The sequence below is a fragment of the Mustela lutreola genome, chromosome 10, assembly GCF_030435805.1.
Source record: "Mustela lutreola isolate mMusLut2 chromosome 10, mMusLut2.pri, whole genome shotgun sequence".
NCBI lineage: Eukaryota > Metazoa > Chordata > Mammalia > Carnivora > Mustelidae > Mustela > Mustela lutreola.
This window is the reverse complement of record NC_081299.1, coordinates 54918946-54942936: the sequence shown is the minus strand read 5'-3', so window position 1 is coordinate 54942936 and position 23991 is coordinate 54918946. Positions and strand designations below refer to the sequence as shown.

General features: G+C 35.2%; 1 protein-coding gene and 1 pseudogene across 13 annotated transcripts in view; one reads left to right on the top strand and one right to left on the bottom strand.

The window, feature by feature from the left end:
• Window positions 1-23991, bottom strand: part of MIER1 (MIER1 transcriptional regulator) — a 58976-nt gene that overhangs the window by 15962 nt on the left and 19023 nt on the right. For all 13 annotated transcript variants that reach the window (XR_009345071.1, XM_059135817.1, XM_059135818.1 and 10 more), the window contains 6 exons: window positions 21924-22069; window positions 14474-14635; window positions 13556-13688; window positions 11010-11074; window positions 6513-6585; window positions 114-265 (listed from right to left, as the gene is read on the bottom strand). Coding sequence is in view for 12 of the 13 variants with exons in the window: in XM_059135817.1 (XP_058991800.1) it covers window positions 114-265; window positions 6513-6585; window positions 11010-11074; window positions 13556-13688; window positions 14474-14635; window positions 21924-22069 (731 nt within the window). In the remaining variant the exon portion in view is untranslated. The remainder of the gene's footprint in view (window positions 1-113; window positions 266-6512; window positions 6586-11009; window positions 11075-13555; window positions 13689-14473; window positions 14636-21923; window positions 22070-23991) is intronic.
• On the top strand, window positions 17493-18275 carry LOC131809824 (large ribosomal subunit protein eL8-like; annotated as a pseudogene).

Here is a 23991-nt window from a genome sequence, read left to right as displayed (position 1 = left end):
CACCATACAAGGTGACCTTATCACAATACCACTGAATATATTCCCTATGCTATACCTTTCCTCCCCATGACTTATTCATTCCATAATCAAACAGTTACTTCTTACTCATGTACCTGTTCATTGTCTTTTATGTGAGATCCTTCAGGAATTGCTTCTACACCTTTCTCATCACCTGTTCTTCTAGATGCATCCTTAAGAAATACAATCACTTTATCTTCTGGTAAGTACTCAGGGTCCCACAGGAGCTGATCATCATTTTCATATACTAAATTAGTAAAACATAATGTTAAAAAAATGCCAAAAATTGTTCAAGTTTGTGTTAAAACACTATCACTGACCAAATAACTAACACTTAAGAGCCAAAATATTGATTACTGAGAGGTAAAACATGGTCCTAGTATTTGCCTAACTTTGTTCTTGGGCCATATTTATAGCCTAAATGATTTAAGCAATCTAAACAGAGAGATGCCATTTGATAGCTCTTCACCGGAAAGCTAAGAGGACAGCTTGAGTTTACCAAGTCTAGGTCTCTTAGTTTGAAAAGCACCACCACCACTTACTATCTGTATGACCTTGGGCAAGTTACTTGCTGCTCTCTGCCTCATCTGCAAAAACAACACTATCACACAGGGTTGTAAAGATTTAAAGCACTTTAAAACAATTCTGGCACATATTAAGGTTCAATGGGTGTTAGCTATGATTACTATTTTTTGAAATAGGAGGTCTAAAGGAATGTGCACCAAAAGTCAACATGGTTTATCTCTTGATGGTAAGATTTGGGATCATTTTTCTTACTTTTATATATTTTTTCTATGAAGCTTAAAATGTATTATAATGAACATAATTCATTTTCATAAAACGAGTCTTTCCTTTTTAAAAAAAGCATTTAGCTTTTATCAGAATTTCCATTAGAATAAGATTAAAGCCTAAATGCTATCACAATTTTAAAAGTGAAAGGAAAGAAGGAAGACCTAAGATGAGAGCAATTCAAAAAGACAGGAAGATGGAAATACAGAGTTAAGGAATAGTCACACGATAGAAAGAAATACCAGAAAAGTGGCACCATCGCAGCTAGGGGAAGAAAAGGTTTCCAGGAGTTAAATGCTGTTAAATGGCCAGTATGAAAAATGAAACAGGTATGCTGGATTTACTAACAAAGGAGGTAAATGTTTCAAGAGCTGTTTTTGTAAAAAGATGGAAGCCCAGGCCACACTGGAGATGACCGAACAGTAAATGGAAGGGGAAGAAGGAAAGCAAGCAGAGAACTCTTGAAAAGTTCAGTTGTAAGGAAAGAGATGGGGTAGCAGCCAGAGAGGAAGTATAGAGTTGAAGAAACTTTCTGGTTTTGTTGGTTTTTAAACATAGGAGACAATAATTTGAATGCCAACAAGAAGGAGCCAGCTAAAGAAAAACTGAATTTAAGAGACAGAGGATAACTGAAAGTGTCAAAGTTCCTTGTGTTATAAAAAAGGAATTAACAGCCATTAAGCATGTTCTATGTACCAGGCACTATGTTAGGTTTTTTCATATAAAATTACCTTGTTTCAGACTCCACCCCAACTATATACCCACACTTTAAAATATCCTTCTACCTTTCTGTTCCCTGAAACAGATACTCTTCCTTAAAACACAAGGACAATCTCAAGAAAATTTTCCTTAGTAAACCTCATTCCTTTTCTAACCTGCTGGTACAATCCTAGTCAAACTCTAAATTGTAAAAATACAATTATTTTAAATTAATTAATACTATTGATTTTTGTTCTCTGCTTAGCCTCTGTTCACTGAAGCAGGTAGACTATACCTTTTATGTTCTTGAGACTGATGGGTGAAAGTCTTACAAGGAAAACCTAAGAAACACGGAAGGTGGGTCCCTAAGTCCTCAGTGTTCTCCCACGTAAATATCCCTATATTGGGCTTATAAAACAAGCCTAAGTGACCTGGAAGATATTTCTGGAATCATTCTCTAAGTTTCAGATTGCCACAGGATACAGATACCCTAGTTAAGCTGAATACACAAACATCAGCAGATGGCACCAAATGATAAGCCAGATCTTGACACTGAGAATACACCTAATTTTATACAATTACAACACACTGAAAAGTAATCACGGATGAGAACAATTAGCATTTCCATAAAGAATAAACCACTGCCTTTACTGCTTTCAGAAAGAGACCAAATTATTTTCCATTTAAGTTTCACTCTAACAAAATAGGACTTTTGACTGTGCTCTAAATAAAACAGGCAACACAACTGATATTTTATTAAGTGTCTATTGTAGAACTAAATGCCAAGAAATCAGAATATCAGAAAAATACCACTATGGTAAAACACACTAAAATACAAAGGAGAAATAACATCTATAAATATATGAAGAGAAAAACTCCATAAAAGCAACAAAAAGATACAAATACCCTTTATCATAATTACATAAAATGATATGAACATGCTGGATTTCAAAAGATCACAATCACTGAAATGTAATAGCATCCTCTGAAACTATTGCTTTCTGAATGAATTACAAAGCATAAACACTGAATATTTAAAAAGGAAAAACAAATATATGATGGCAGATATAATTCACATGTGATTGCAAGTAAGTGGGAGCTTAGGAAACAAGAGCACACAGGTTTATTTAGGGAAGTGCTTATTATGGCACTTTTAAGTAAGAAGCTTAACAAACAAACAAAATGGGTTGTCAAAATAATTCAACGAAGTTCACTGGGTGCGTGTGGTGGTGGTGGTGGTGGGGAACTAATGTAGAAAGCTGAGAAACCACCACAAAAAAACCACAAACTTCTGCAATCTGGGAAATTAATTCCCAATGAATAAGTTTATATTAACTTCCAGTTTTAGTTAAAAAAAAAAAAAAAGTGTTATTTTATTTTTAATGCCTAAGTAAAAACTCAACCTAATCAATATATTATGAGGATGAAAATGCCAATCTATAATCAGCTATGGTATAATAATGAGGTTTACAATAAAAATGATCTTAAAAGGTCACATTATGATTATTGACCTATATTTTAAGTTGTCCAGCTGAGGTTTTCCTATGTATAAGCTAAATGAACTGCCTTTTTAACATTATCAGCATCAACTAAGAAAAACACGTGTTTCAGTAACTTAAGAATTTGTCAAATGTTCATTAGAAGTGACGATTTACATGGTCCTTTGCTATTCACTGCTTCCTAATTCCCAGCCATCATTTCCTTACTCTAAAACTCCATCAAGAAAGCATGAGAATTCAGCCAGAAAATACCTTAGCTCCTTTATCCTCTTGACCTTTATCCCTCTAGGTAGTCCAATTAATTCTCAATCAATCTAGTCCAGAGTTCTCAACCTCAGCAGTACTGACACTTTGGGCAGATAGTTCTTAGTTGGGGAGTGGGCGTAGCAGCCCTCTCTGGGTTCTAAGATGTTTATCAGCATTCAATTCAGTCTCATCACAAAAGCTGCAGTGTTCAGTTCAGTACACGGAACAAAACACACACAGAACTGCAAAATCGTGCTTTTCATCTACTCAACACTTCTTTGGGAATTAAATCCTTTCCATCTGGTCTGAGTGGGGCAGACATCACACCCTGGATCCCCAAGAATAGATAAATGAGCCAAGGCAAGCCAGAATACTCACTCTTCTCTCTGGTCACAGTAATTACTTGGCTCAGTATGACTCAAACTAAGTCAACAGAGGTTCTCTCTAGGACTTTTGCGGGAACAAAGGTGGATGCGGAAGTTCTCATTTTGTGGGTTCTCTAGCTACAAGGACAGTGTAAAGTGTAAGCCAGGAGCTCCCAGGAGCCATCTTAGCTTGTCTGGCAATAAATGAAAGAGAACAAGGGGAGGGACAGCGGATATAATAACCCTGAAATCCAGTTATATTTGAAGCCACACAGTTAAGCAATAGGTATTCTTTTTTTGCTGAAGATTCTTTTTTTGCTGAAGCTAACTGAATTGCACTTTTGCCACTTGTAAGTAAAACAGCATAAACCAGTGCTTTCTGAAAATCTGAATAATAATAATTATACTTAAATAATGGGTAAGATTAATTATCCACTGAACATTAAGGTCACTCACTGAGCACTTACTATGTGCCAGACATGATGCTGTTAAAGTGACACATAAAAACATCACATGTAAATCCTCATAACAGGCTCTGTAAATAAATGCTCTTTTATAGCTGCTTTATAGATGAGGAGAAAAAGCAGCTAAGTAAACATGTTCAAGGCCCAATGCCTATGTACTTATCAAAGTTTAATGCCTCCATATCAGTTCTGTTAACATTATTCTGCACCTACCTAGTAACTCAGCCACCAAATGTTTACTATCTATGTAACAGAATCATACTAGGTATTAAGGATATAAAAATGAATAAAGAAATGGTTATAATACACTGTGCTGAGTTTAAGCACTAACTTACATAAATTTAGGAAATTGTGTAGTTGAGACTGTGTAATAAAGGTTCAAAGGAAAAGGACTCAAACACAATTGTAACAAATCTTATTTATAGCATTGTTTGAAACAGAAGTGATAACTGATGAGGAATATATAAGCTGCATGCAGTCTAGTAAAAAAAAAGAAATCAGGAATCAGAGGGAAAAAAAATCTATCAATGTCTTTCCAGGATACTCAGTAATAGGGCTTCCTTGTATCAGTGAAAAAATTCCAGTCCGTTTGTGTCAAGTAATTCCTACAGTGAAGGTATAAAGTATATTAGTTTTATGGCATTTTTATCAAAATCACTCAAATCAAATACTCTCCTTTTTGAATGTATGTTCACCAAACCAATGAAACAAATTCTATCCTCTAAGGGAAAGAATGCACTAATCATTAATATCCCTTTAACAGTTGTTTTCCAATGGTGTAGTTTACCTAAGTTTCACATGCGTTTGGTTTGTTTGCACAGGGTATCCTAAGTGGTGACAAACTCTGGGTATCATGACAAAAGTTTGAACTCCTAGAAATACAAAACTGAGGAAAGTCCGTCTACCACAGTGACCCCTGCCACGTAGTATCACCTGCTAAACCTAGTCTGATCCTCACACAATCTAAAATGTTTAAGTTCATATGGTAAGAAGCTTCACAAATCATACCTTTCCTGAAAAAAAAAATGTATACCACTGCTTTCTAAAATTATAATAAAACTGAAAGCATTAAACCAAAATTTAAAACACTGAAAATTAGAGATCTTGATCATTTACTGTGACATCTGACAATACAAACATGTTAAAATAAAACAAAACATATTGAGATAAGTAAAACTACCTTTAGCTCTAACACTAACCTGCCACATATAAAACCAAGATACTTTCCTACCCACCTACAAAATACAAAATTTTCTAAGATAGACACTGTTATTTTTCATAGTCAAAACTTTAAAAAAATTTCATAAATTAGAACTAATGGCTAACTTTCAGTTCTTTAGTTGGAGAAAGAACTCCATGGTGAACATGTACTAATCATTATATAGCATATAAGGAAAGCATAGTATTTAAAATTCAATGACAAAAATAAATACAAATGCCAATGGTTCACTTACTTTTGCACACAATTACAATATACTGATAAAACATATGCAGAAAATTTCACTATGTAACAAAATCACTCCATATCGGTACCTTTAATGTTCCTGTATGTTGCAGGAATTAACTTGAAAGCACAAGTTATTACTGGTGTGTTAAAACATTTTTTTATCACTAGAATTTACCGGCCTGTGCTGTTCCTTTACTGCCTCTATTTACTACTTCCCTGAAGTAGTACTTCAGAAGTACTTAAGTACTTAAGAAGTACTTAATACATAAAGGAAGTTTTGGGAGAGAATATTAAAAAGGAAACAAAAGAATTCTACAACTTTGAAAGGCTCTGCCTATGTAAACTGAAATGTGAAGAAAACAACTGAAATAAAAGAACTGAATGATCTCATACTACACTGAACTTCTTAAACACGCCCACACAACATTCTTTCTGGAACTCACCCTAAGCAAATAATTGAAACGGACCTTAAATATTTTATGCTGCTGGAAGTTGAAGTATTTATGACTTACCTTACAATTTTTAGATAAAATGATGGAAAAATTATGTACAAGTATAGAACTTGTTTCCCAAATTATTTTACAAATAAATAACAAAGTACTCAATTTTAGTAAAAGTTTCAATAAAGTGAGCTTTTTATATCATTGTTTACTTGAGTTTTTTTTAAAACCTAACAACTTCCCTTGACATAAAATAACTTAAATTTAAATTATACAGGTTATAAAAGGCTATTATTTAAAATATGAAATAAAAAGCTGAGATGTTTTAAGTCACTCAGTATTAAAAAGGCATTCATTTTTTCTTGTTAGATTTCTATGGAAAAACTGGAAAAAACAGTAAACATTTCTTCTTATAGAAATAATGAAGAGTCCTCTTTCATAAATCAATAGGGTAACAAATTGTCATGATCTTACTCCATTATAAAGTAACAGTTCATCACTTCAAAAGCATGAATATAAGCCGTATAACTTTATTAATAACCCACCTTTTTCATTTTCTTTGTATCTACAAATGCCAACTGGAATCTCTGCTTGAAACATGGAGCCCACCATAATCTCCTATTTAAAAATAACATGACACATTAGTTAAGATCTAGTAACACAGATTTTATATCCATTTTCTAGCTTTACCATCTTCCTGGGTTTGTTCATGGTTTCTCTGTCATAAAAGACACAACCAGTTAACTACCTCAGAGGAGTATTATGAGGATGAATGAGTTAATAATAGGTAAGAGCTTGGATATGATTGGATGAAAACATTAGTAATAATGGGGTATAATGCAATATACACAATGAATACAAACTTTACTTCAAAATACGGAGAAAAAGAAGTAAAAATGAATTCTTATAATTCAATTAAGATAACTGCAAACACCCTGAAAAACAGAAAATCCAATTCAGGTCCTTTAAGATACTTACAATCTCAACTATGGACCATGAGTCAGCATCATCAGGTCACCTGGGAAACGGTTAGAAATATAAATGCTCAGGTTCTACCTGAGACCTGAACCAGAAACTCCAGGGATGGGACTCAGCAAATAGTGTTTCAACAAGCTGTCGGGTGATTCCAACACACACTTCAGTCTGAGAACCACGGATTTAAGGTAAAGAAAGTAACAAAAAGGGTTTGTATAAAGTTCAGTAGAGGGGAAATGGATGAAACTCCAAACCAAATGGATAAGCAGGTTAGTGCCTGACTTTCACAAAACAATACAAAATGAAAAAAGTAACGTCCCCAAAACATAATTAAATGTTATTTTAGGAAATGTGGTCATCAAATCCATATAGTCAAATCACAAATCAGAGGAAACTTGCTGTTCAGAATCTGAATCACAAATCAGAGGAAACTAGCTGTTATGAGATCACCACTGATGAGATACCACAAAACAGAGGGACCAAGATTACACAGACCCTCCCTTATCTGGTGGCTAAATGTTAGGAAAAAATTTATTACATTTTCAAAATAAAGATGTAGGCAGGAAAGGTAGAAGTTTAATGTAACAGTTTAACAGTTTAAATAACAGTTGAGGGGTGCCTGGGTGGTGCAGTCAGTTAAGCATCCAACTCTTGGTTTCAGCTCCGGTTGTGATCTTGCGGTTGTGAGATGGAGCCCTGTGTTGGGCTCTGCCCAGAGTCTCCTCCCACCCATGTGCTCTCTCTAAAATTAATTAATTAATTAAAAAAATAAGTAACAGTTTAAGTAATTCTTACCATTTGAAAAGTTCCTTTCTCCTATTTTTGCCAACCTACTAAGATCTCATTTTATCTGGTATAACTCCAAAGACATGCTCTGTGTAATTAATTTATTGCTACAACTATATAGGAAAACCAGTCCATTTTCTAAAAAAAGTATCACATACAAATTTTCTCTGCTCTTAAAGGAGAACTTTAACTTTTCCAGTATAAAAAAAAAGAGCACCCTATCACCATTTCTTGTGCCTATTTTAACTTTACTCACCAATTCCTACCAGAGAATAGACAATTATGTTAGCAATCCTCTCTGTCTGAGGCACCTGTAAAAATATCGATGCCTGGATCCATTCCAGACCAGTTAAAATTAGAAATCTCTGGTTGAAAGCCCTGGTAATCAGTATTTAAAAGTTCTGTAACTGATTCTAACACGGAGGCAGGTTTGAGAACTTTTGGACTAGTATAAAAAAAAAACACTTCCTTTTTCCTACTGAGTTGAGGACACTTCTTTTTATCTGCCGATTTGTTCTGAAGGGAAGGGAAATAGGACTTAGGAGCATTATCTATCAAGTGTCATATGTATAATTTTCATTAAATCCTCACCAACTTCAACAAGGCTAAAATTTTTATTCTTGTATTATACCTGAGATGACATTCAAAGAAATTGTTCTTCAGGAATGCACTATTAATAAGTTCTGAGGCTATAAACTGGACTCAAATTTGATTTCAAGGCTGTTTCCTCTACCCTAGTTTCTATTCAGTATCTTAGAAGACACAGAAGATTAATCTGAATCTTGACAAATTTCACTACAACAAAATCATACTAAAACAAATAGTCTGGATTTACTGTGGCCTGTTTTATTACATAATTTTCCTGAGGAAGGGAATATTCCTCCATGTTCTTCCTACTCTGAGCTTTTGCTCTTTCATTAGAAATAAAATTTTAAGGGGCGCCTGGGTGGCTCAGTGGGTTAAGCCGCTGCCTTCGGCTCAGGTCATGATCTCAGGGTCCTGGGATCGAGTCCCGCATCGGGCTCTCTGCTCAGCGGGGAGCCTGCTTCCTCCTCTCTCTCTCTGCCTGCCTCTCTGCCTACTTGTGATCTCTCTCTGTCAAATAAATAAATAAAATCTTTAAAAAAAAAAAAAAAAAGAAATAAAATTTTAAAAAATAAAATTAAATTAAAATTTTCATTAAAAATAGTAATACTCAATATTACAATCAGTACTTACTCAAATATTCTATGGTATACTTTTATACAATTTTATACAATTTATTTGTATAATTGTATATTATGGCATACTTGTATACAATTTAAGTTGAAGAGAAAGTTTAAGAGAACACAGCTTAAGAGAAAAGATATATAAACTTGAATATATGGTAGAAAGTAACAGTTTAAGATGACTTCTAAGGTTTATAGCTCTTCATAATTTCTGCATGGTATAGGAATCAGAAAAAAACTGTGGAGTAAAGAATGCTTGCCCAAATGGGCAAAAATAGTGGGTAACTCTGTGGTTCTTGTTTTTAGTCTTCAACCCCATCATTCATTCATCATTCATTCAAATTAATTAACACATAATGCACTGGGCTAACCTTCCCTTACCATTCTAACCCACACCTTCCTTTATCATTCTAACACACTGAGAGTTATCTTTTTTGTCTACACATATTTTTTTAAATTTAAATTCAATTAATTAACAAATGTATTATTGGTTTCAGAGGTAGAGGTCAGTGATTCATCAGTTGCATATAACATGTTCATTATAACACGTGCCCTCCTTAATGTCCATCACCCAGTTATCCCATCCCCCCACCCCAACCCTCCAGCAACCCTCAGTTTGTTTCCTATGTTTAAAAATCTTTTGATTTATCTCCCTCTCTGATTTTGTCTTGTTTTATTGTTTCCTCTCTTCCCCTATGCACCTCCATTTTGTTTCTTAAATTCCACATATGAGTGTGACCATATGGTACTTGTCATTCTCTGACTGACTTATTTCACGTAATATGGTAAGATGTCTCTCTCTTCTAAACATCTCTTTGGAAATCCAGAAATGGATCAATTCTGGCAGAAGCCCACAATCCTTGGGTAGCCCAGTCTGAGTTCATTTGAATACTTCACTATACCTAATAGAAACTCTATGATATATTCTTTTATTTTAATTAGCAAGGATGTCAGCTCCTTTTAAGATTTTATTTATTTGTTAGCGAGAGAGAGGTGGAGAGCACAAGCAGGGGGAGCGGCAGGTAGAGGGAGAAGCTGGCTCCCTGCTGAGCAAGAAGCCCAATTTGGAACTTGATCCCAGGACCCTGGGATCGTGACCAGAGCGGAAGACTGACAATTGACTGAGCCACCCAGGCGTCCCCCAAAACCAAAAAACTTTAAACCACCACCACCACCACCAAAAAGCCACAGCAAAGGCTCAAAACTATTAATGAATTAACTAATTAAACAATCATGACATAAAAAGTGCAGAAAGGCCACTTGATTTGATGATTAGAGCTATTCTGCTTCCAAAAAAAAGACTGTTTACGCACTAAAGAGCAAAAACAAAACAAAACAAAACACTCAATGGAGGTTTTAAGAGCAAAATTGAGCGAGCTATCTCAGTAAGAATGACATAATTTTTTCTATAAAAATGATCTGGTCTAATAAATTCTACCTGACATTTGACACATTTTCCTAGTAAGTTCAACTGTTTTGCAACAGCTTAAAATTAATTCTTTTACTTACCTGTATAATTTGTACAGTTATACAATTTTGTAATTAAAAACTTGTCAATATGTAATCTTCAGATTCATTTTAGAAATTACATTATGCATAGTTATCGAGAAGCTCAAATCTGTCTCTTCACCCAGTATGTTTTGAGTTGTAAATACGGATATTAATATGGGATGGAAAAACTTACAATCTAAATTATTAAACATAATCTACTTAACAGAATCAAAGCCTCAACTGCTTTCCCAAATATATAAAAAAAATTTACTTGTGATACTTTTTAGAGTGCAATGAAAATCTAAATCAGCACTAGTTCAAAGTTTCACTTTCTGTTGGTGGTTTGAGACTGACTTGCTCAAAAAAGTCAAATTCTTTCTAAACCATTATATTATTTTATTAAAAAATAAGTACTTTTCTTACCTCAATGTATTAAGGGGAAAATCTGAATATCTACCAAACATTTAAATGTCACAAAAGGGCTTACCTCAACTTTATCAATATATAGCTAGGAAAATATTAATCATACTGGCTTTTTAATATTAATTTACCTAAACTTTGGGAAACTATGGCTCTAACTACCTTTTTCCAGTCTTCTGATGGAATATAATCTTCATCTTCTTCAGATTCTTCTTCTACTTCGCTATCTACAACAATAAATAAGACAATATACAAAATGTTTATCCTGTCCACATCTGTATATCTGTATATTATTTTTACATCTACCATTAAACATTTAAGAAGCCCTAAAAGTATTTGCACAATAGGACCAAGATATTTCTGATCAAAAAATACTCTCTCAGTTTAAAACAACGCAAAACAAAAAACCCATAAACTTTCTGCGACAATTCTAATCTTAGAAAACTATATTCTCAGTAAATGATTACTTCTAAAAATTTAAGAAAAAAATTGAATTAGCAGATCAAAATAATCTGTTCCCAAACCTAATTCTTTCTTCCCTAATAAAAGGAGGATTTGGACAAAACAAAAATTGGTTTCCAATCAGTGCTCCTTGAGACACTGAGAACTCTGTAGCAACACTTTGGAGAGAATGTGAAGGGAAGGCTACGTATGAAAACTTCCATCCTCCCCAACCCAACCTCTGATTTATTCAGAGCAGGCAAAGAGCCACTTGTTTATACTCTAGAGTAAAAATGTTTTTACGTAAAGGGGTAGGAAATCTGAAAACAAACTGTCAGCATCTTCTCAAGTATAAAATGGTATACAAAGTTCAAAATGGTAACACTACATATAAAAATTAAATCTTTCTATGGAAAAGCTAAGACAGCTTCCATGCATACATCCCAACTAAAATACCGGATCAGAAGTATGAAATAAATACCATTTTAAGATTCAGTCACTTAAAGAGGCGCCTGGGTGGCTCAGTCGGTTAAAACCTAAGACCTTTGGCTCAGGTCATGATCTCAGGGTCCTGGGATAGAGCACGGTATCAGGCTTCCCTGCTCACCAGGGTGTCTGCTTCTCCCTTTCCTGCCCCACCCTACTCATGCTTTCTCTAATAATAAAATCTTTAAAAAAAAAAAAAAAGATGCAGTCACTTAGCATCCCACTTTTAAACAAACTTTGGTAATTTACCTAAGAAGAAAAAGGAAAAATACCAGGCTTTCTCAAAACTTAATATTAACATAGTAATTTCAGTAACCAATCTCTCCTTACACTGATAGGTTTTTCAACTGGACCATATCTTTGACCAAAACTCACAATGAAGTACCATTAGCAGTACTACATTCACTTTTAAAGTAAATATGTATCAGAAATCATTCACATGAAGCAATAGCCATGTTCATCAGTTACAACACTGTTCCACTTCATGAGAGGTTATTGTTCTTCAAGTGTTTTTTTCTTTTAAACCACAGAAATTCAGACCTCAAGTTTAAACCAGTAACACTAATGGTTGCCTTTTTCTTATCAAAGAGCAGTCATCCAGAATAATGATTCCTGCTTAGAATGAAACAACATGGAGCAGATAAAGCATGCAAATATTCAAGATACATACATTAAATGTTGTTTCAACTACTGCACATCTCTGACTAGATCACAACTGTAGTAAATTTAGCAGCATTCTTTCTGTGTATGACATACTCTCACCTCAAGAGGAAAGCAGTTCTTGAGAACTGGGAGCCACTGATTAGAGAAAGCAATGCTTATGAAATAGCTAAAAAAGGCTAAGAGGCAAAGAAAGTAGAAAATGAAAACTAAGGAAATGACTAGGAAAAATAATGACAATTATGAGACAAATTAAATCTAAGGAAGTGTTGGGGGTTAAAAAAAACAACAACACCACATTTTTTCCCACAGGAGCCTGCCAGTGGGGAACAAATTGATGGACGGTTTAGTGGACATGGATTTTATTTAAGTAATCTCCACCCAACATGGGGCTTGAACTCACAACCCTGAGTTCAAGAGTCATGCTCTTTACCGACAGCCAACCAGGTGGCCCTGGAATGTCATCCTTAAGAGACATACGCATAGGCTTAGATATCATCAGACAGCTTTAAAAAACTCAGATCAATTTTATGGAGCCAATAAAACCCTTTGGAAATGCTTACAGAGCTCCCCACAGCCTTACCAGACCCTGCTAACAAACACTAGCTGTATCTGCAGAAGTCTGGACTCAAGGACAACTGATACGGTTGCAGCCTATGTACAAGCAAGGCCCTAGATTCCTTACCTGAGAGAATGAGCCTAAGACCCTATCCAGGTTATACCAGCTCTCAAAGCATACCTATAGCCTCTTCTTGTCTTAAGATAACCTCCTGATATTGGGGACTCAATTTTGCCTCATTCTGATGTCAAATCTCCACCCCAAAGTAAACATGGGAATATATGGTTAAGAAAAAAAGAAAGAAAGAAATAGAAAAGACTAAGAAGAAAAAAAGAACATATTCAAAATCAAGTAGTAAAGTGACACAACAATCTCTGCAATCTACTCAGGGACAATGGGGCTCTAGCACTGCTAAGTGAATAACCTAGAACAAAACCCATTTACTGTTTAGCCAGATTTCAGAGTAAATGAATTCAAACAGGTGAGTGAAAAACAACTGGCATTTTACATCATACATTAAATAGTAAAAATTATCCAAACAACTGCAACCAATGATTCTTACTTGTATCGAAATATTTACATCGACGTGGGCGGATTATTTCTTGGGCATCTTGAGAAGCAACAGATTGTGATGGATCATCATTGGAAGACTGAGTTTCATCCTCTTGACCTGATGAGTCCTTTATATTCTCTTCCTGTGAATAATAAATTAAATTTAAGATGCAAGGAAGGGCGCCTGGGTGGCTCAGTGGGTTAAGCTGCTGCCTTCGGCTCAGGTCATGATCTCAGAGTCCTGGGATCGAGTCCCACATCCGGCTCTCTGCTCAGTGGAGAGCCTGCTTCCCTCTCTCTCTCTCTGCCTGCCTCTCCATCTACTTGTGATTTCTCTCTGTCAAATAAATAAATAAAATCTTTAAAAAAAAAAAAAAGATGTAAGGAAAATTACTGCAGATGAAAGATTATAGAGTATTCCAAATACAACTAGAAGACTAAAATAAAAACACTAAATGCAGGATAGTATTCTGGATTGGAACCTGGAACAGAAAAAAGGACATGAGTAGAAAAACTGGCGAAATCTGAATTGTCTATAGTTTAATTAATAGTATAGCACCAGTATCAATTTGTATTTTTGATAAATACACCATGATTATATGAGATGTAAACTGGGAAAGTTGGCTGAAGAGTACATAGGAACTCTATGTTATTTTTGAACCTCTCAAGAAATCTAAATTATTTCAAAACAAAGTAAGAAAATTGAATATAGAACTACCAATTAGCCTTTTAAAACAACAGTGGTTTTTTTTTTTTTTTTTTTTACGTTGGTACAAATTTGTTTAGAAGAAGCACTGAAAAGAAATCTGGAATGACACAGATGAAACTATTGCTTTTCAGGGTAGATTATAGGGGACTTCCAACATTAATAAATTACTACTTAAACAAGAATAAAGACTACGATCTTAATAAATGCATATAACCTTACCTTATTTTCCCCACTACAGCCACTATTATCATCATTATCAGCATCTTCATCATCTTCACCTTCTTCTTCCTCTTCTTCTTCCTCCTCATCTTCTTCAGGTAGTCGAATAGTACTATCATAACCATAAAGACTGAGAAGTTCATGAATTGGCATGTCTCCTTCCTAAAAAGACCAAATAAAAAGTTAATTTCTGAATAAGTGAATATTTCATATTCCTGTAATTCACAACTTCATTCCATAGAGAATACTCTTAAACTGTATCAAGAATTTTCAAATCATAAAAGGTGAATGAAACAATTCTGAAACCCAGGAAAATCCTAGTCTTCCAAGAATTTCTAGAAGAGACTAAACCAATTCTCACTGCTAACAACAAAACCTTTAAGCATAATAAGGAAGTGACATTGTTTTAGAACTGTTCTGTGGAATCAATTCAGTGAATGTACACTGGCAGTTAACACTACGTATAGATGCTCACACTTTAAGAGCACCATACATAATTCGGGAGTGGGAAAAAACAATTAGAAAAGAGACTGGAAACTAAGTTAACAAACTCAGAAAAGGAGGTAAAATTCACAAACAATCCAAACACATTAAAAGAAAACAGTAATGGTACATACGATTAACACTAGAGTCTATTAGCCATACGTTCTTTTCTAGGGTTACCTAAAATTACATATAAAATCCTGTAATGCAATCTTTGCTATGTATTTTACAAAACTATTATATGACCTCCATCTCACAGATGAGGAAACTGTGGCTCTGAGATTAAGCAATCTCTCCCCAGATCATACAAGTTACAAGTAGCAGAGCCAGATTTCAAGTCTTATTCCAAAAGCCCATACTCATCAGTACATCCTACTGCTTCAGCCAGGGATCACCCTAACTCCATAAAAATATACCCTCCGAGGATGAAATGAAGAAATATCCATATGTAATGAAATGAGTCAAGTTTTCTATAGAAGGTATTCACTCTAATTAGTAGTCAAGTGATGATTAAGTATCAGAGAAATCGGGGGAGCATTCTGACTCTAAAAAGAAAATTTAGTCCAAATCATCTGAATGTGCTACATACATTTATGTATGCCCTCTTTCCACAACCCTCTACGCCACCTCTCTCTGAGAAAAATTTAACATGCAGTTTAGAACATACAAAAAGGGCAATCACGAGACAAGACATGTTTTGTATTTCTCCAGCAGTCTTGTAGCATTATTCAGAGACAGAAGTAAGTCGCCCATGTGTTAAAAACATTGTTCTAGTACAGACGGATACATGAGATTGGATGATATAACCTGACGACACTAAACACTTAGACCACAGAGTTAACTCCCATCACTCAAAATTCGAGTATAAGAAGCAAATGATACTTACAATTTGCAAAAGTTTTCTTATAGAAAGAGGCAGGAAGAAAATGCTGTTTAACACTTGTATTTCACATTGTAAATGGATATTCTAGTTATAAATCAGTTTGTGAATCTGTTTCCAAAAGAGAAGTCAATTCTGAGAGCCCTGACTGATGACTTACAGCAGCCACAACCTGAAAGGTGGTAACTGTATCAGGTAAGGTACTACCATTCCAGATCAATGACTAGCTGACATATTTAACTGCTATCTCCTATTGTGTTTCTCAAAGTGCAATAACACAAACAGTGCTTGAGGTGTTCAAGAATCTAGTCCATGCAGATATCCGATCCATGTACCAAGGACCTGGTACAGGAGACAGAAATCTGGAATTAGAAAATCAGGATTTAAAAAACTAAAACAGAACTTTAAGTTCACGAAAGTGGGATAAGAGAAAGAAAAAGAAAAGGCTGGCTGCATATACAATGATAACAAAGAGCCGCCACAAAGTGTCTTCTATGTGCCAGGCATTTGTGGCAAGTACTTTGATCCCACTATCTTAATCTCTCTCTTTTTTCAACAAAAGTAGAGTAAGAATATTATGCAATCTCAACAAATCTTTTAAAGTACCAGTGGGAGTATTTAGTACCTTTATTTATAAGTAAGAAAACTAAGCAGAAGGAAACTTCTTGCCCTGACATAGACTTTTTTATGATACCTAGACCTAATCCTAGCTATATTTCCCATGAATCCACTCTGCACACAGATTAGAAGGTTTAACAATGGTGGTTACTACTATGAACAAAAGCCATGGAAGTCACTGATATGAATAAGAACCAAACCAAAGAAAACCTTCAGCATAAGTTTGCAACTAACACTTACATGGACTTGAAAAATTCACAAGAACTTCATATTTATCTCATCTTTAAAACTTCCTTAATGGGGTGCCTGGATGGCTCAGTTGCTTGGGCATTTGCCTTCAGCTCAGGTCATGATCCCAGAGTCCTGGGGCTCCTCCCTCTTCCCCTTATTCTCCTCTCATGTTCTCCCTCACTCTCTCTCAAATAAATAAAATCTTAAAAAAAAAAAACAACCCTCCTTAATATAGGTTGCTATTACCTCTAATTTTTACAAGTGAGTTAAATGATGATATTTCAAAAGATCATGCAGAATAGGTATATTATTAATCAAATGTTCTCAGGCTCTCTACCTTTGGTCTGTCATATTCAAGGGCAATAGAATCACCTTGAGGGCTTAGCAAAACAGAGTCCTGGCCCCCACCCCAAAGTTTCTACTATAGTAGGGCAGAGGTGGGGGCTGAGTATCTACATATTTTCTACGAGCCGGGCCATATTGATGCTCTTGGTATGGGACTACCTTGAGAACCATGTATCTCACAGTATAAGTTACCTGCAAATTTCCTTTCCATTGGGAGGTAATAAAGCTTGATCATTATCTTTAATAAAGTTTATCGCTAACACCTGACACCTAGCTCAGTTATGTGTCCAAAGGATAGGTGACATACTAACTGCATGGAAAGAATTTTTTTTTTATATCACTTTTGGGAATATGGAAGGCCTCATATTCATGGTTAGGTCAATATTTTTCCCTCCTAGGTAAGTATTTAAGAAGAATGACTTACTTTAGCTCTCCTTACTTTAGCAAGATGGCTAAAGAAAGATGACTAAGGGGAAGAAGGTGGCCCCAGCTCCTGCTGTCATGAGGAAGCAGGAAGCCAAGAAGGTAGTCAATCCCATTTGAGAAAAGGCACAAGACTTCTGGTATTAGACAGGATATCCAGCCCAAAAGGGACCCCACCTGTTTTGTGAAATGGCCCACAGCAACATCTAACTGCAGCAGGATAGAGCTATTCTCCATAAGCATCTGAAACTGCCTCCTGGGATTAACCAGTGGACCCAGGCTCTGGACCACCAAACAGCTATTCAACTGTTTAAGCTGGCTCACAAATACTCACCAAACACACAAAAGCAGAGATTGTTGGCCCTGGCTGAGAAGAAAGCTGCTGGCAAAGGGGATGTCCCTATTAAGAGGTTACCTGTGCCTCCAGCAGGAGTTAATATTCTCACCACCTTAGTGTAAAACAGGAAGGCTCAGCTGGTAGTAACTGCACATGCTGTGGATCCCACTGGGCTGGCTATCTTCCTCCCTGCCCTGTGTTGTAAAATGGGGGTTCCCTACTGTATTATCAAGGTGAAGGCCAGGCTGAGCCATCGGGTCCACAAGAAGACTTGCACCACTATCGCCTTTGCACAGATTAACTCAGAAGACAAATGAGCTCTGGCTAAGCCACTGAAAGCTATCAGGACCAATTACAGTGATGAATATGATGATATCCGCCCTCACTGGGGAGGCAACATCCTGGGTGCAAAGTTGGTGGTTTATACCACCAAGCTGGAGAAGACAAAGGCTAAAGAACTGGACATCAAACCAACTAAATTTTGAGATTTCTGTACATGAAAGCAATAAAAAGTTCTCTTTCAAAAAAAAAAAAAAAAAAAAGAAAAGAAAAAGAAAGAAACATTACTCACTTAAAACAATTCATTTCTCAAAGAAAATTTAACAACACTTCTAATATTGGCTAAGCAGAGAACAGAGGAGAGTCAAAGTGGCTGATCACAGTACATATGGAGGAGATCTGACTGAACAGCAAGAAATAGTAACAGAACTGGCAGATAAAGAAAAGTCACCTAAGTCAGAGCAAATGACTACTGCACAAGTATAGAAACAAAAATGAATAGCTGGGTTACTGTGATTAGAGCAGAAGGTATCTGTAGAACCTAAAATGGCTGGACTTGGTATTTTTACCTACTTTCTCTAGTAGGTAAGTATTTTCTAGTAGGAAGTGTTATACTCTACTTTTGATTCCATTTGAGAGTAACTGCTGAGCAGTTACTGGCACTGGAAGGGCTTAAGGAAAATTATACACATTACAAAATGTTCAAGATGGACTTTGGCAGGGAAAGATTTAGAGACAGAGGTAGGATGGAATCCCCTGCTATCATTCATGTGTAGTATAATTAGAACTTAAACTAAATACAGATGCACATTCATAGGACTTCTAAAAAAAGTTCTAAAAAAAATATAAAAACAACAACACTAAAAAACAAAAAACAAAAAACAAAACAACAACAAAAAAAACCCAAAGTTAAAAACAATAAAGCTCTAATAAAGTTCTAATAAACTTCAAAGTTAATTTTAGGTGCACTCTATCACGTGTAAACAAAATCTCCTTGCCCACTCCATCAAGAAAATACTTGCTTAATTTTAAAAACAAAGAATATATAGATCTTTTATGCTTTTGCTTAGGTTATTAACTTTTAACTTAACCTCTGTCACCTAATATCAAGTAAGCATGCAACAAGTTTGTAAGCAACAATCAAGACCCACTGAGGAATACAACAGAGTTTTACATTAGTATGAAAAATATCTTACTTGATAAAGTATAAAGCAAAGATCTTGCAGTAACAACTACAGTAAAAACCAAACTCAATTTTGCCAAGGAATCCTCAGTTTCAAATTCAAGTAGCATTTATTATATCCCTACTATGCACTAACCAAGTACGTAAGATTTAACAAGTATTTTGTAAGGGTAATTCATTGTTGTCTGCCCCACCCCCGTCCCTCCCATCCTTTTTCTTTCAACTTCTATATTCATCTTCTTCCAGGAAATGCTTCCTTCTTTCCAAACACGTATTTTGATTGAAAGCTCACCTTCTAAACTATATAACATCTGATCCAATTGGAATCACTGCATTTCCTGGCCATAGGTTTGGAATGGGCACATGACCCAAGCCTGGTCATAGTTTGTTTCCAAATCTGTACCAGTGGCAGCTAAAGAAACATAAGACTATCTAAAGCAGTACATCTTGGGAGACCTGGAAATTGAAAGCATATAAAGACAGTTGGTCTGAAAAAGGATGCCACCATGTAGATCGGCAGAAACAGAAAATATCTTCTGATGGCACTTGAGTTCTTAAGGCCTAGATATCCTCCTGCCCTTAATAAAATTACATGAGCCTTAAATTCCTCATTTTGCCTAAGTTAGTTCAAGATGGATTTCTATTTGTCCCCAAATATTCTGATGTAACGGGTAATGATTCCCTATAAAACAAATGTTCCTTGTCATTTCCCTCTGAGAAAAGACTAAAAGCTAAATAAAACATGGCTGACAATATACTGGTATATTAGGGACTGTCAGTACACCTGTTCTGGGTAATCTCTCATTAACTTGTATCGTTAAAGTCTGTTCTACATGGTATTAAGTAAGGGGGCTTTCCTCAAGTTAAACTAAAACATCACAATAAAGTAGCAATGTTTTATTTTATTTTATTTTATTTATTTATTTGAGAGAGAGAGGTTAAGCAGGGGGAGAGGCAGAGGCAGAGGGAGAAGCAGATACCCCATTGAATAGAGAACCTGATGTAGGATCGATCCCAGGATGTGGGGATTATGACCAGAGCCGAAGGCAGATTCAACCAACTGAGCCACCCAGTGCCCTAAAGTAGCAGTGTCTTATTACCAATGGTTAAGAGTATAGAAATGAGGGTAACAAAGTGAAAGAGAAAATTATGGGTCAAGTAGAATAGATGTTCACAGTTTGGGTGTTATAAATTTCTTTGAGAATTTTATAAATGATATAACTACTAGGATTTATTGAGTGATTACCATGTAGGACACTGTACTAAATTTTTATATAATAAAACTGAAGCTTTAAGATGTTAAATAATTTGTCCAAAGTCACAAACTTGCAGCTGACTTTTGACCAGGCAGTGTGACTAAATGCTTTACAATACCTTTACATCTATATGCTATATACCGTCTTCCTTGAAACCTGACCTTAGGTTAAGTGTACCTCAACCTGACAGAATATGAAATAAAATGTACTGCGTTGACAGACTGTAAGAAATATAAAGGAAGATATGGACATAGTACAAAATGAATAAAAACACAAGAATGTGACTATACTTGCATACGATGCTTTCTTTAAGAAGTAAGTTCACTAAGCACTGTAACAAAAACAGGAGCAATCCTGTCTGTATAACCTAAAGGGGGGCTAGCTGGAGGTTAAAAAAATGGACTTTTAAAAAGACATTTTATATGAAGTTAAATCTGTCCTTTAACTTCAAAACAATACAGTAATGTTACCAAATAACTCAGTATTATTTTAAGGTTGGAGAGGTGTCCATCTGCTGGGAGAGAAGTGGGTCCCTCTCCCTCATATCAGATTAGTCATTAAGAAATGACTGCAGGTGACAGCAGATAATAGCTACTGAAGGGCCATTTCGTTGATGGACACAGTACTCTTCTCATATTTTGTACCACAAATGATTTATCAATAAATGCTTATGAAGGAAGAGAGGAAGAAGGAAAGAGACTAATTTTCAGCCAGGATGGTCCAGTGGACTACATCCAGTTTAGACTACAGAAACAGTTCTGAGGTAACCAACCTCCTGGGGTTGGGGTTTCACTATAAGATAAACTATAAAGGGATGCCGCTCCGAACTTTATAATCCCCACACTGGCGTTTCTTTTCATTCAATACCATTCTTGTTTGTATACTTCAAAAAATACTCCATCTCTCACATTTTAATCTTTATTTCCTAGTTCTGGTATGTGTCTAGCACTTCAAAGTAAATATTAAGTATAACATTATTATAATGTAATTTTAAAAAATACGGATAAATACATAAAGAGATCACTGATCCTGATCCCTCTTCTCCTAAACACACCACTACAATTGTGCCATTCAAAAACTGTGAATTTTGAGAGTACATTTGAAAAACAGTTAAACCAGCCTCCATATTGGGTGCCACCCAAGCACCCCCTATATAGCCCATTTTTTACTGGACACCTGTGATGTTTTATTAAAGTAACTATTTGAATTCTATTCCAAATAGTTATTTCTTTTTAAAAAATGCCTTACATTTCAAACTTTAAATATCACACCTATGACCACAAAAATTTTCAGTATCAATTATATACAATACCACTTTTCACCTAAAACAAAGAGAACCAAAATTTCAAGTATTTCCTCTCTCCCCCCAAAAAAACCCATGACTACTACATTCTCTAGCTCTTAGTGTTATTTACCCTTGCAAGATCCTCTATTTCAGAACTGAAGTTTGTTTCTCCTTCCATCATTTCTTCCTCTTCTAATGTTCGTTCATCATCAAAATCATGAACCAGCATGTCAGCTGATGGATCAAATTCATGGTCATCTGATGTTGCTGAACCTCCTGGTAAAGAATATTTTAAAAAGTGTGGTAAACCAAATTAAATGTTATTAATAGTAACTTAATGTGTACGCTATATGAAGCTGGATACAAGTCAAATAAAAGTATCAGGGAAAAGCTATGCCCATTGAGTATTATTTGTTTTCTAAAATTCTTGCCCTTACACACATCACCAACACCCCCAAAAATTCTCGTCTCTAAGGGATTACTTTTTACCCCTGTTTCACCTCTATATATTCACAGTTAAACTTACAACTAGGATGAAGGATGGGAGGAGAGTATAGCTTTTAAAAAAGTATACACAGCTTTTAAAAAGAGTACTGTCATCTAACCACGAAATTTCAGTTGCAAAGAATAAAGGGTCATATCAAAAATAGAAAGATCATTCATGAGGGAAAAATCACAATTCTTAATCATTTGATATTTAATAAACCCAATGAGCATGAACCCTTATGGCCCATGAGAATACAAAGTCATGTGAAATACAAAGTCATATGAATAAATAGTCTGATGAAAATATAGCTGCACTCAAATATTATTTTATTAGTTCTTCCATGAAAATGTATTTTAACATATAGGTAGCTGTTTTAAACTTATTTTATTTCAGAAAATAATTCTGATACAGAATATAAAAGCAAAATTTATTAAAAACTGCATACAGAACTCTTATAAAAGTCATTAAAAATACTCCAATAGGCACTGATGTGTAAGCTCATCTATTTTTAGCATGTGGCTGGGGAATACTGCTGTACTCAGTAGGGTCAAGCCTGTAATTTTAGACTGCAAGTGTTTGGCACAATCATTCTATAAACTATTCCCACATTTGGCTATTGCCAAACCTGGACTTAAGTTTGCAAAAGCATTTTTTTTTTTTACTAATAAAGAAGTTATTTAACATTTAAAAAATCAATTAGCAATTTTTAAAATAAAGTTAATAAAGGTTACATCATTAATTAGAATATATAATACCAATATACTCTTCCTTCAGTCCATTAAGAGAACCAGTAAGTAAAACAGAGTCAAAGGTTGATTTTTTGAAAAACAGACTATTAGGGATAAAGGGTGCCCAAGGCTCAGGGGTCTTGTCATCTTCCTCAATTTTCAGTGTAAAAACCATTTTTTGAGAGCTTATTGTGTGCCTAATACTATGGCTCAAGCACGCCATACTCATTATATCTTATTTAATCTTTGCTACATATATTATATACATTAAACATACATACATTATATCTTATTTAATCTTCAAACAATCCTATGAGCAAAAACAAAAACTTGAGGCTCAGACAGTTTAAGCAGCATGTTCAAACCCATAGAGCCAATGGGGTGGCAAGGATGGAATTTAAATCCTGGGTCTGCTAATTCCAATGTCTCTGCTTTTATTATACTTCAAGCTTCCTATAAGCCCCAGCCTCAGAGACAGTAGGTATCTTGCCTCAAAGAATACTTGAAGAGAACTGATTTTTCTTAAGAAGAAGAAGAAGAAGAAAAGAAAAAGAAAAACAAAAAAATTAATTTAAGTAGGCTTTACACCCAGCATGGAGCCCAACATGGAGCTTGAACTCACAACCTGGAGATCAAGATTTGAGCTGAGATCAAGGCCCAGATGCTTAACTAACTGAGCCACCCAGGGGCCTTGAAGAGAACCTATTTTTACTAAGCCAGGCCAGGTGGTGAAACACTCAGAAGTCTTTCTATTCTTTGAAGAGCACAATACTGGTATTAAATATAAAATAACTAAATACATAATTTCTAAATCAGGTACCATCTTATAACACAAATGAGTTAAAAAAAACTATCCAAGTTTTAGAATGACTTAAAAATAAAAATACAGGGGCAATTAGGTGGCTCGGTCATTAAGCATCTGCCTTTGGCCCAGGTCATGATCCCAGGATCCTGGGATCGAGCCCGGCATCAGGCTCCCTGCT